Genomic DNA, 11,731 nt, shown 5'->3' with positions numbered 1-11,731 from the left:
AGATGCTTGTTATGCCGTGGGGGAGAGCCCAGGGTAGCTGTGCTTGGTTTGACAAAGAGCAGACTGCTAAAATTCCACTTCCATGGTGCTCTTCCAAAACACTTTGGGCTGCATCACCACTGCGGAGCCTTGTTTGCCCCAGAAACCTCTTCTAGAGAACTCCAGGAGAGCAGTGAAGGCCCCAAAAGGGAAATATCACTGCTGCAAACCCCCAGGTAGAAAGGGGGAGGCAGGGGAGCTCACACAGCCCTGCCCTGCCCTGCCTGTGACAGCCTCCTCCTTCCCCCATGGGCACATCTGCCTCTGCTCCTGCCAGGGCTTGAGTTTCCCCTGGAGAAGGCCTCATGCTGGAGTCTGCAGGGCTTTGCATGCCCAGAGGCCGGTGCAGGCTGCCCACTGCTCCTTCTCTCCCTGCTTTTCAAGCTGCAGTGCAAATATTTGCAGAGTGCAAGGCTTTTGCTCAGAGCCCAAAGTACTTCCTTGAAGCTGGAGGCTGCTCTGATGGGAATTGAGACTAAACCAGTTGGGCAATCTGTGCTCTTTAGGAGCTCCCAGGGGATGGGGAGAGCCCAGCAGTGAGGCACAAGGGGCAGAGCACTCGTGGTGCCTCTAAAAGCACCGTGCTGCCCAGAATGGGAAGTGGGCAGCAATAAGGAAAAAAAGCCATAAAGCACCAACTTTCACCTGCCTGGTGTTGTGCAAAGGGTGACACCAGAGTGCTGCCTGCTCTGGCTGCCTGGAACAGGCAGCAGAGTGTACACAAATGACTCACAGGGGAGGAATTACCTGTTGTTCCCTCGCGTGCGTTTCGGGCTACGTGGCTGTGCTGCTACAACACCTGCCTGTCAAAACACGACAGCCGAGCTGCTCTGCCACAGAAACGTCTCCTCTCAGCTCCTCAGGCTCCTCTCCCCAGCAGGAATGGTTTCACAGCCTGATGGTTTGGTGCATGTCTCACCTGGCTGATTCCCTGGGTTCTCTCTGTGCCCTGTGGGTGTGGGCTGAGGCGTTACTGGCACCATTTAAAGCATTTGTGGGTGTTTGGAGGGGGCTGGTTGGAACCTACAGTGAGGCACAGTGGGGAAGCAGCAGCTGAGTGTGCTCAAAAGGAATGTGAAACCTGGCTCTGGCCAAGAGGGTGAATGAAGCTGGGCTTTCTCCTGACTCTGTCTCATTTCTTGCAGGCCTCCCAGGAACTTGGACTCCAGGGCCTTCATTACCATTGGAGATAAAGTACGTGTCAATGGGGTTTCTTTTTTTGCTTCCTTCCAGTTTGGTTTTCCCTGGGCATGGAGAGCTCTGTGGATTGTGCTTTGCAACCTGTCAGATCAGGAGAGCAGCCTCATGGGGTACAACTTTCAATCTAAACCATTCTAGGATGATCCAACCCATCTGCCCTAAATGAGGGTGGCCTCACCAAGCTCTCAGACTGCCCCTAACAAAGTCCCTTTATCCTGCCTGTGGTGCTGCTTGAGGCCCAGGAGAAGCTGGGCACAAAGTTTCTCTCTGGCTCTCCAAAGTCTTTCCTGGTGACCTGATGAAAAGCACTGCTGGAAATAGCCACTGTCCCTCTTTATTTCATTCTCTTGTATGGACTCTCTTGGGGCTGCAGAAGCTGTTTGCAAACGAGCTAAAAATACCCTGCATTGGATCAGCCCTATATCCAGACCCTTCCAGGCTGGGAGGAGGCTTGGCTGATGGGATCTGGGTCCCTTGGCCTCAGTGCAAGGATTAGGGCTGAGGAGAGGAAGCTTTGGCTGGGTCCAGGGAGCAATCCTGCTGCCTGTGCTGTTTTCTGGTGTTGTGTGTAGCTGGAGCTCTGGGAGAGATGCTCTCTGTGACAGCCTGGGCACTGTGTGTGCAAGGGGACAGTGCTGCAGCCTAGGGAAAACTCTCCAGAGTCACTTCCTTGCCTGCTCCAGTGTTTGCAGGAAGGGTCTGGTCTGGGTATTTTGGAGTGACATGGTGGAGAGGAGGGCTGGGGCAGGAGTGCAGCTTCAGGAGCGGAGGTGGGAGGTGACCTCGGGTCCCTGGGATGTGCACAGGCCATGCCATGCATCCCATTGTGCTGGCAGGGCTCCGTGGGTGCCTCCATCACCTCTTGTTGCTGGGCAGGGCAGCACTGGTTCCTGGAGCGGGCTGGGAGCCTCAGGGCAAATGCCAGGAAAGGAAAAACACAATAACCAGAAACAACTGCACAACACGTGTGCAAAAAGCACCACCAGATCCTTCCTGGAGGCCCCTGCACTGCTCCTCTGCCTGCTGCCCGTGCTCTCCTCACTTCAGGATCCACGTCCTGCCCAGGAAAGGGCCAGAACCTTCCTGTGCTGGGCAGGGCACAGCTCAGGCTGAGCTCAGCCCTCCCTGCGCGCCACATCTGGCTGCCATCCACAGCCACATCTGGCTGCAGCCAGGGCTGGCAGGAAGGTCGGGCAGACCCGCTGGCTGCTGCCTGTGCTGAGGGGACAGTGCTGAGGGGACAGGGCTGGCCAGAGTCTGGCAGCCACACGTCCCAGCCAGAGGCTGTTTCCTCTCTCCCTGCTCAGGGCGTAGCTCCGTATCCGGAGCTGTGCCGAGCTCCTTTCCCACCCTCGCTGCCTTTGTGGCCACTGGGGCACTTTGGCATCCTGGTATTATTTTTGTTCCCTGAGACCGGAGGAGAGAGCTGGAGGCTGGATAAAGGCTGGCTGGATAAAGGAGGCTGTGACTTATTAGGAGCCATGAATGCAGCATCCAAAAATAGCCTGTGTGTCACTGGGTTGGTGCCCTGCCCAGCAGAGGCAGCAATTACAGGGGAACGTGGCTTTAGGGAAACTTGTTTGTGGCTGGTGCAGGAGCTCGCTGGCTCCCTGCAGTGTCAGGGTGAGCTCTGGTCATGGCTTTTTCACAGCTTAGGTAGTTGTTTTCTTAATGTTAACTCAGGTTTTACCTTGCTGGCAGCTTTTTGGTGGTAGGAGAAGGTACTGAAAGTGGGTAAAACCTGTTGAACTCACTTAGAAATGCAGTTGCTGTGTGCACCCCATCTAAGAGAGGTGTTAGACGCACAGAGAGGTTTTTGTGACTGATGGTTTTTGGGATGTGGGGAGAGGTGAGCCATCCCTGGCTGCACACAGGGGTTTGGAGCTTGGTGGAGGCTCCTGACTGCTGCCCATGTTGGCACAGGAGCTGTTAAAATCCTGCAGATAGTTCAGCAACTGCAGAAATACCCTTGGTGGGTAATCCCCACAGGCAGAGAGGCACCAACCTTTGGTGCCCTTGGGCTTACAGGATCAAAGTCCTGATCTCCAGCTGCAGAGGGGGAATTAAATGAACCCTGGTGAGTGTGGGGTGAGAGGGTTTGGGCTGTGATTCAACAGAGCCAAAAATACCCCCATCATGCTGCCTCTGGAGTCGTCTGTTGTTCGAAACGCTCTGCACCAGCGAGCTGACAGTGTTGCTGATCTCCTTGCTGATAAACCTGCTTGTCCCTGATGCCATTGTGTCCTCTCTCCCTAAAGAACTTCGAGGTGGAAGCTGATGACCTGGTGAGCATTTCAGAGCTGGGCCGTGGGGCCTATGGCGTGGTGGAGAAAGTGCGGCACGCGCAGAGCGGCACCATCATGGCTGTGAAGGTGAGCACACCTGGCTGGGCTGGGACACCTGGGTGGAGTGGGGACCATGAGGGACAGCCCCAAGGGAGCAGAGGAACTGCTGAGCTCCACTGGTTGTGGCAAAACGAGGATGGGTTTATCTGCGTTTGGCAGCCTCTGGTGTTCCTGGTGTGGTTTGGCCAGTGCAGGGTCTGTGCTGATACTGGCTGGGCACGCTGGGGTTGATAACAGGCCTGGCAATCCAGGATTGGTGCCTGCAGTGCAAGGCTGGCATGGCAGAGTGCCTGTCCAGGCTGCTGGCCTGGCCCTGCACCCGCTGCAGAGCGTGCCAAGGGTTTGGCATTCATTGAGGTTCTGTCTGGCAGAGGCAATTTGGGCGTCTCCTCCTGGGTGCTGCTGGCTGCAAAAGAAGGATAAAACACCCTGGCCCCAGGACTGCAGGTCCTGAGTCAGGCTGGGGGATTCAAGGAGCTCAATCAAAAGTTATAGTCATGCCTTTTTGCTTTGCTTGCCTTTAACCATGCAGGTTGGCCAGTTAGCCAACCCAGAACAAATGTTTGAATATCTACTAATATCTTCTACTGTTTGAATATCTGATATCTGGTTACCCCACCTACACCAAACTCTTGTTGTTTCATGTTTGTCTCAGAGGATTCGAGCCACTGTGAACACTCAGGAGCAGAAGAGGTTGCTGATGGACCTGGACATCTCCATGAGGACAGTGGACTGCTTCTACACAGTCACCTTCTACGGAGCCCTGTTCCGTGAGGTACTGCTCTGCTGGGTGCCTGGGGCCACCTGGGGCTGTGGGATTGCACCAAACTGTCCCCAAAACACCTCTCTGTGCTCTTCAGCCTAGCCCTTTATCTCCCCTGGGTTTCCAGGGAATTCCCTCTCAGCTGCTTTCTCTCCATCCACAGGGTGACGTGTGGATCTGCATGGAACTCATGGACACTTCCCTAGATAAATTCTACAAGAAAGTACTGGAGAAGAAGAAAACCATCCCTGAAGACATTTTGGGGAAAATGGCTGTGTCTGTGAGTGGCTCTTGGGTCCTTTGATGGGTTTGTGCATCCCCTGAGGCTGCTGGGGGCTGTGGTGTGTTTGCAGTGAGAGGCTGCTGCTGCCTGTGACTGATGGCTGCTTTTCCACTCTTTTATCCCCAGATTGTACGAGCTCTGGAGCACCTGCACAGTAAACTGTCTGTAATCCACAGAGGTAAGTGCTGGGTGGGGTTAGTGGAGTGTGGCTGGAGATCCAGGCTAGGGGAGGGCACCTTTCCAGGTGTGCTGTGTCCCTGTGGGATGCCTGAAGTGGAATCTGTTGGTGCTCAGGACTGTGGTGGACAGATCTAGATGCTTGTTTCCTCAGATGCTTCCCTTTCTGCAGGGTGTGATTATCTTCCTCCTTTCCAGATGAAGGGTTGAATGTAACAACAGAATTCCTCACCACCTGTATTTTTTATGAGCATCTCTGTCCCTCTTGGAGTACAGAAGTGCCTTGAAGGCAGCTCTTGGAGATAAAATCCCCAAATCCTCCTGGCTGGGTAGTTTTAGTAAAGTGAGGGCTGGAGGAGACCTTAAAAAATCCCAGATGGGATTTGTAACACCCAGATCTTGCTCTGCACCCTGGTAAAGTCCCTTGTGTAGTTGTGGACAGACCAGGATCTGCATGAGACAAACTCTCCTGAAGATTTGGCAGAGCTGTGCTTTTAGGGCTGTGCTGGCCACTTAAATCTCTCCTAAAGAGCTGGGGATAAACTCCTCAGCAATTTATTTCAACCTTTTGACCTGCCTGGTTGGAGAGGGGACTTGTTCTCCCTAAGGATGTGATTGTAGTTCACCTGTGAATAACTTTTATTGCAATAAGACTTTGGGGCTTTGTCTCCCTTCCCCTGTGTTGGGGCCTGCCTGGTCCCTCCCAGGCCTGCAGGGAATTGCCAGTTTTGTCTCAGACTCTTCAATACCGCTGCAAACACCCAAATTTTCCCTCTTGCATTTCCTCTTAGACGTGAAGCCTTCCAACGTGCTGATCAACAAGGAAGGGCACGTGAAGATGTGTGACTTTGGGATCAGTGGTTACTTGGTGGACTCTGTAGCCAAGACCATGGATGCTGGCTGCAAACCCTACATGGCTGTAAGTGCAAGCCCTGTGCAGCCTCAGCCCTGCTCAGGAATGAGTCTGTTCCACCTCCAGCCTGAGATAAAAGCCACTCAGGAGTGCTCTGCTCTCCCTGACTCAGCAGAGCCTCCCTGTAAGCCCAGCTCTGTGTTAATCCCACAGTGACTCTCCCTCTGCCCCTTCCACCTGCAGAAGGACACAGAACTGGTTGTGGCACTGCTCCTTGTTGGATAGAAAGTGCTGAGGCTTTTCTTGGCAGGATTGTTTAGTTTCATCCTCAAGTCAGTCTGAATTTCCCTTTGCCATCTGTGGCATCCATGTGGGAAGTGTGTGCTCCTGGGGGAGGGATCATGCAAGATTCACTCCCCTGCAAAGAGGGAGAGTTGATGTGAGTTGTGTGGAGCAAGATGTGGCTTTCATCAGAACTGGATTCAACCTCAGACCCTGCCTCTCTGGGGACATGAGCCAGGGAAATCCACCCAGCCTGGCTTTTGGAGACTGAGATGTGCTCTGTGGGGCTTGCACTGGGAAAGCAGGAGTGGTAACATCTCCCATTTTGCTGTTACAGCCAGAAAGAATAAATCCTGAGCTGAACCAGAAGGGCTACAACGTGAAGTCAGATGTCTGGAGCCTTGGGATCACAATGGTAACACCAAGGGCTGGGACCTGGAGCTGCAGCCCCGGGTTTGGGATGGGGTTTGGGCAGGTGGGGCTGTGCCCTGCTGGGAGCACTGGCAGCTGGGTGAGTGCCCATCAAGCAGGGCTCAATTTGAGCATGGACAGTGAGGTTAATTACCAGGGAATTCAGGCTCCCAGCAGACAATACCAGGATGACAATGAGTATCCATGCTGAGTATCCAAGAGTCTGGATTTTAATTGCCCTGCAGCTCCCTGCCTGCTGGCTGAGGGTGGTCAGTGGAGCAGGGTTTGCTGCAGCTGGGGCTCAGCTTTCCTGCTTCACCCCCCAAGTCACCAGAGCCTGTCAGGGGATTCCAGTCCTGCTGCACTGAGAGCTGCTGTGTGTGGTTTGCAGCAAATCCTGCCTGCGGGGTAGCTCACAGCAGCCAACAGGAAGGGGAAATGCTTTCAGTTCCAAAACTGCAGCTGCTTGGGATGGTTTATCTGCCTCCTGCAAGAAGCAGACCTTGCAGAAAGCAGCTGAGATCCTCTGACGCCAGTGGACAGAGGAAATCCCAGCTGCTGGCTCCAGGGGATGCTGCCTGGGAAACAGCTCCTGCTTTCCAGGAGATTTTCTCTGAGGGCAGATTATTTTCAGGAACTTTTCCTGTGCCCTCTTAGGCTTTTCTTTTGGGGGCTGCATCCCTGTGTTTGTGCATGCTGTGTCTTGGCAAATATTCCAGCGTGGTCTCATCTACACCCAAGTGCCAAACTCAAGCCCTTCTCCCTGGTGTCCCCATGCCAGTGCAGAGCTGGTCTGGTGACTGGAAATGTCATCAGGAATGTCATCTGAGCTGCAGGAAGCTGTGGGATGGGAGACTCTGAGTGATGGAATATCCAAACCTTTCCAGAGCTGGAAGGGAGAGGACACCTTGCTGGAAGCTGGCCAGCCTGCAGCTGAATGGAGCCCCTGAGTGTTTGGTTCCTTCTCGTGTCTTCCTCCTGGGCTGGCTTCCTGGGGCTTTTTAGGTTCATTTTCTTCATGAAGGACTTGGATTGATTTCAGACCAGACAGTTTGTGAGCCATTGAGTTGCAGGGCTGTTCCAGGCCTTCCTGGGCTGGTGGCTTCATTCAGTTTTGGAGCAGCAGGAACTGAACTCCCCTGACCTGAGCCAGAGCAGGGAGGGACATTGGGCTCTGTCCTTTCAGGTTTGTTATTCCTCCCATCCCATCACACCCTGCCAGGCAGGTCTCAAGGTTCTGTTGCCCATTTTGAGACAGGAGCTGATCCTTGGCATGAGGAGACTACCCAAGAGCTGTGACAGACTTTTTCCTGCTTAAATGAGGGATGGAGCAGAGGTGATTTGTAGGAAGAACCCAGTAATTGAGGTGGTTTTGGCAAAATTATGTTCTAGCACTTAATTTTTCTTGGGTTTGTGGATTCTTTGTGTGTTTAGCTCATGCAGTGCCAGCCCAGGGCCCAGAGGCTGCCTTAGGGCCAGCAGAGCACTTTGGAAACCAGTGCAGAAGCTGTGTGCTGTTATTATTATCTTTTTAAATAATCCCATTTTACATATCTTTTGTGACTTCCTGTAAATGCATTAATATGCTGAACCAACCTCAAAAGGAAGTACTTTTGGCCTCTGGGTCTTTGTATTTAAAAAAAAGATAAGAAAAAAAAAAGGTGGTATGACCCAAATTGAAAATGGTTTGTAAGGAAAGAAGGTTTTCCTTTGAATCTGAGCATCGTGGGGTTGTGCTTGGTGTGTGTCTCAGGTTAAGGAGAGAGGGTTTTCCTTGAATCTGAGCTGTCTGGGCATCCTGGGGTTGTTCCTGGTCTGTGTCTCACATTAAGGAAAGAGGGTTTTCCTTTGAATCTGAGCATCATGGTGTTGTGCTTGGTGTGTGTCTCAGGTTAAGGAGAGAGGGTTTTCCTTGGATCTGAGCATCATGGGGCTATGCTTGGTGTGTGTCTCACATTAAGGAAAGAGGGTTTTCCTTGGATCTGAGCTGTCTGGGCATCCTGGGGTTGTTCCTGGTGTGTGTCTCATGTTAAGGAAAGAGGGTTTTCCTTGAATCTGAGCTGTCTGGGCATTGTGGGGTTGTGCTTGGTGTGTGTCTCACATTAAGGAAAGAGGGTTTTCCTTTGAATCTGAGCATCATGGGGCTGTGCCTGGTGTGTGTCTCACATTGAGGAAAGAGGGTTTTCCTTTGGATCTGAGCTGTCTGGGCATCGTGGGGTTGTTCCTGGTGTGTTTCTCATGTGTCCCTGCCTCGCCCCCAGATCGAGCTGGCCATTCTCCGCTTCCCGTACGAGTCCTGGGGGACGCCCTTCCAGCAGCTCAAGCAGGTGGTGGAGGAGCCCTCGCCCCAGCTGCCCCCCGAACGCTTCTCCAAGGAGTTCGTGGACTTCACAGCACAGTGGTGAGGCTCCAGCAGGGACTGCTGGCTCCCCCAGGCTGCCTGAGGGGCAGCCCTGATCCGTGGGGGCTGCAGTGGAGTGTGGGGCTGGCTTGGCTGTCCTTTATTAGCCCATTTCTGCCCTCCTCGCTGTACCTGGTGCTCAGCATGGCAGGAAGCGCTGCCCAAACTGGTTTTGCTCTCAGCCTGACTCACACAGGCTGGCTGGAAGGTGCAGAGGTTTCTCTTCCCCTTTTCCTGTCACTGCTGCTGCAATGTTGGTGTTTTCTGGCAAAGTGGCAGCGAAACCAGAAGCACCCCCTGGCAGCCTCTGGGTGAAAGCTGCTTTGTGGTTCTGTGGGATGCTGCTCCCCCAGGGTGTCCCCTGCTCCCTGGAGCTGCCAGGCAAGGGCAAGCTCGCCCTGCAGCTGCTGGGAAACCATATCCTCTCCTTGCCAGTTGTTCTCTGTGTGGGGCAGGCTGCAGAGCTGCTTGGCTTGTGCTTTTTGTGGCAAAACACTGAGTTGTCCTTCCCCAGTTACCTGCCTGGCTGCTTTGCTGGTGGTTCAAACCTGCTCAGGCAAGGAGGGAGAGGGATGGGTGCAGCCCATGGGAAGGGGAGATCCCCTATGACAAACCATGTTCAGCAAAAGATCCTACAGCTTTTCTGTCCCTTTGTTTTTTTCCTTCCAGCCTAAGGAAGAACCCAGCTGAGCGAATGAACTATTTAGAACTTATGGTGAGTGCAGAGCTGCTTCTGCTGGTCTTTATTCCCAGTTTTGAAACTCAACTCAGTGGTCCAGCAGGGAAATGGGACAACTTGTGGATGATTTTCAGGCATGGAGCAGGATGGGTGTAGTGTGTCAGAGGTGTAGAAGGCTGTGTTGATTTCATGGGTGTTAAGGTCAGGGTTTCCAGGTGTTTTCTCCCTCTGTCCTGTCTGCTCTTGGAGAGTTCAGACCTGGAAGGATGGCACTACAGCTGCCAAGGTGGGATGGCCTGCTGGGGCTGAACTGAGAAATGACAGAGTTAATGTTTTAGCTGAAGAATGGTGTCTGTGGGAGTCTGGGGAGGAGAGTGGAATCCACCTTAAGCTGTGTGACATCCCCGGGGGTCTGTGGTGTCAGCTGACGTTTTCTTTGATCTCGTTGGCAGGAACACCCTTTCTTCACCTTGCACGACACCAAAGAGACTGACATGGCCTCCTTTGTGACAGAGATCCTCGGGGAAGACTCCTAACTGCCAGCTCCCAGCTCCCTGCACTCCCTCCATCCCGGCTTCCCGCAGGAGAGCGAGCGAGGACTCCAGTTCAGGGTGCTTTGCACAAATCACAGATCCACCCCCCCGGCCTGGGGGCATCTCTGGCCCCATCAAAATCTCTTTTTCTCTTTGCCCTGAGGAAAAAACAATCCCGCAGGAGGAGCCTTTTGAAGCCAGCACCTTCCCAGCCAAGCCAAGGACTCCGAAGGCTCAGGAGGTCCCTGAGAGGAGCAGAGGGTGCCCGAGGCCACCTCCCCTCCCCAGTACCCAGAGCACAGCACAGGGGGTTGTGATTCTTTGCTGTCAGGGGAAGACAGAGAGAACCAGTGCTGCTGTGCTTCTCCCACTCCTCTCCTGCCTGCCCAAGCCCCTTCCTTGGAGTCTGGTCTCACTTGCCTTCTCTCTGTGCCTGGCTCTCTGCCCCCAGGAGCTCACACAGCTTTAGGGGCTCGTGGAGCTCCCTGGGCTGCTGCTCACACCAGAGGAATGTTTGAATGTTTTCATGCCTGGCTCAACACCTTAAGGACCCTTTGAGGCAGCACCAGCCCGGGCATCCCTCTCCCTCAGTCAATGCTGCTCTCTTGAGGAGAGGGAGAAAAAGGCATTTTTCCATGAGCCCACTGTGCCACAAGCTGCAGGGCTTCACCCAGCATCCCTCCCTTCCCTGGTGGGCACAAGGGGATGCAGACACAGCAGCTGCCTGTCCTCCCTGTGGGCTGGGGGGTCACATCCCTGCCCTGGGCATCGCCTTCCTCAGCCCTGGCTGCCTCCATCCCACCCTGCCTGGCTCCTGAGAAGTCTCTGCTCCATCTGCTCCAGCCTGGAGCTGCTGTCAGACCTCGCACTGTGACACCGTTCCAGAGGCTGAACTCGCACCCCTGGCGTCCCAAACTGTCCCCAACCCCTGCGGGTGCCAGCGAGAGCCAAAGCCCAGGGACTGGCCCGGGGCTGTTGTACATTTGATGTCTATATATGATGGACTTTGTAACTTCGTGTTTCCTAGGTTTGATTAACTCGCTATAAATTAAAGCCCTTTCTGTGTGGGAGGAGGGAGGAGCAGTTCTCTCTCTGCTGACAAATCCACTGTGAAAACCTGATGTGTTTCCCCCAGCTCCCAGCCAGGGGAGCCAGGGGAGCAGGAGGGGTTTCTGGCTTCTACTGTACATGATCACGGATAAACGCACCGGCTGTGGAATTTGGTTTTGTTTATTTTTTTTCTTTTTTTTTTAAATAATTGAGTTTTTCTGAAGGATTTTTTTTCTTTTTCTAATATATATTTGTGTGTGTGTATGTGTGCTCTATATATATTATATATTTTTAAATCAATGATGAATGTGTGGATGTCTATGTGGCCAGCAGATCTGGCGTAATAACAATTTTTCTGGCTAAATTTGGGCAGGTGGGGAAGGGGTCACTAGAAAACACTCTGGCCTGAGATTACTTTTCTTCTTTCTTTTTTAAAGAAATGCATCTATTTTTTAACTGAATCTTTTAAAAATCTTATTCCTGAAATTCATGCCCTGGAGGTCTGGATTTCAGGGTGAATTCCCAGTGTTCAGGGTCCCCTTCAATGAAGAATGATGTTCCCTTAAATTCATTATCCCCCCTCCTGCAGTCCAGGGTTTGATGCAGTGTTGGGCTGGGAGCTGGGGTGCTCCACACCATCCATCCCCACCTGGGAAAGCTGCTTTGGGGAAAATGGTTTTCAGTCCTTGATGCATCACACAGCCAAGGCTTTTCC

General features: G+C 53.2%; 1 protein-coding gene across 2 annotated transcripts in view; it reads left to right on the top strand.

Moving 5' to 3' along the window:
- Positions 1–11,185, top strand: part of MAP2K3 (mitogen-activated protein kinase kinase 3) — a 29,349-nt gene extending 18,164 nt beyond the window's left edge. The window contains exons 4-13 of one of the 2 annotated variants that reach the window (XM_064726174.1): positions 1,185–1,233; positions 3,498–3,611; positions 4,240–4,359; positions 4,511–4,627; positions 4,757–4,808; positions 5,599–5,726; positions 6,280–6,357; positions 8,615–8,754; positions 9,424–9,469; positions 9,886–11,185. In XM_064726174.1, the coding sequence (XP_064582244.1) occupies positions 1,185–1,233; positions 3,498–3,611; positions 4,240–4,359; positions 4,511–4,627; positions 4,757–4,808; positions 5,599–5,726; positions 6,280–6,357; positions 8,615–8,754; positions 9,424–9,469; positions 9,886–9,969 (928 nt within the window). In that variant the 3' untranslated portion in view covers positions 9,970–11,185. The remainder of the gene's footprint in view (positions 1–1,184; positions 1,234–3,497; positions 3,612–4,239; positions 4,360–4,510; positions 4,628–4,756; positions 4,809–5,598; positions 5,727–6,279; positions 6,358–8,614; positions 8,755–9,423; positions 9,470–9,885) is intronic. The other variant, XM_064726175.1, reaches the window with a different exon arrangement.
- Positions 11,186–11,731: the final 546 nt, after the last annotated feature.

Source organism: Zonotrichia leucophrys, chromosome 14 (genome assembly GCF_028769735.1).
Source record: "Zonotrichia leucophrys gambelii isolate GWCS_2022_RI chromosome 14, RI_Zleu_2.0, whole genome shotgun sequence".
NCBI lineage: Eukaryota > Metazoa > Chordata > Aves > Passeriformes > Passerellidae > Zonotrichia > Zonotrichia leucophrys.
This window is presented reverse-complemented; position numbering and strand designations above follow the sequence as displayed.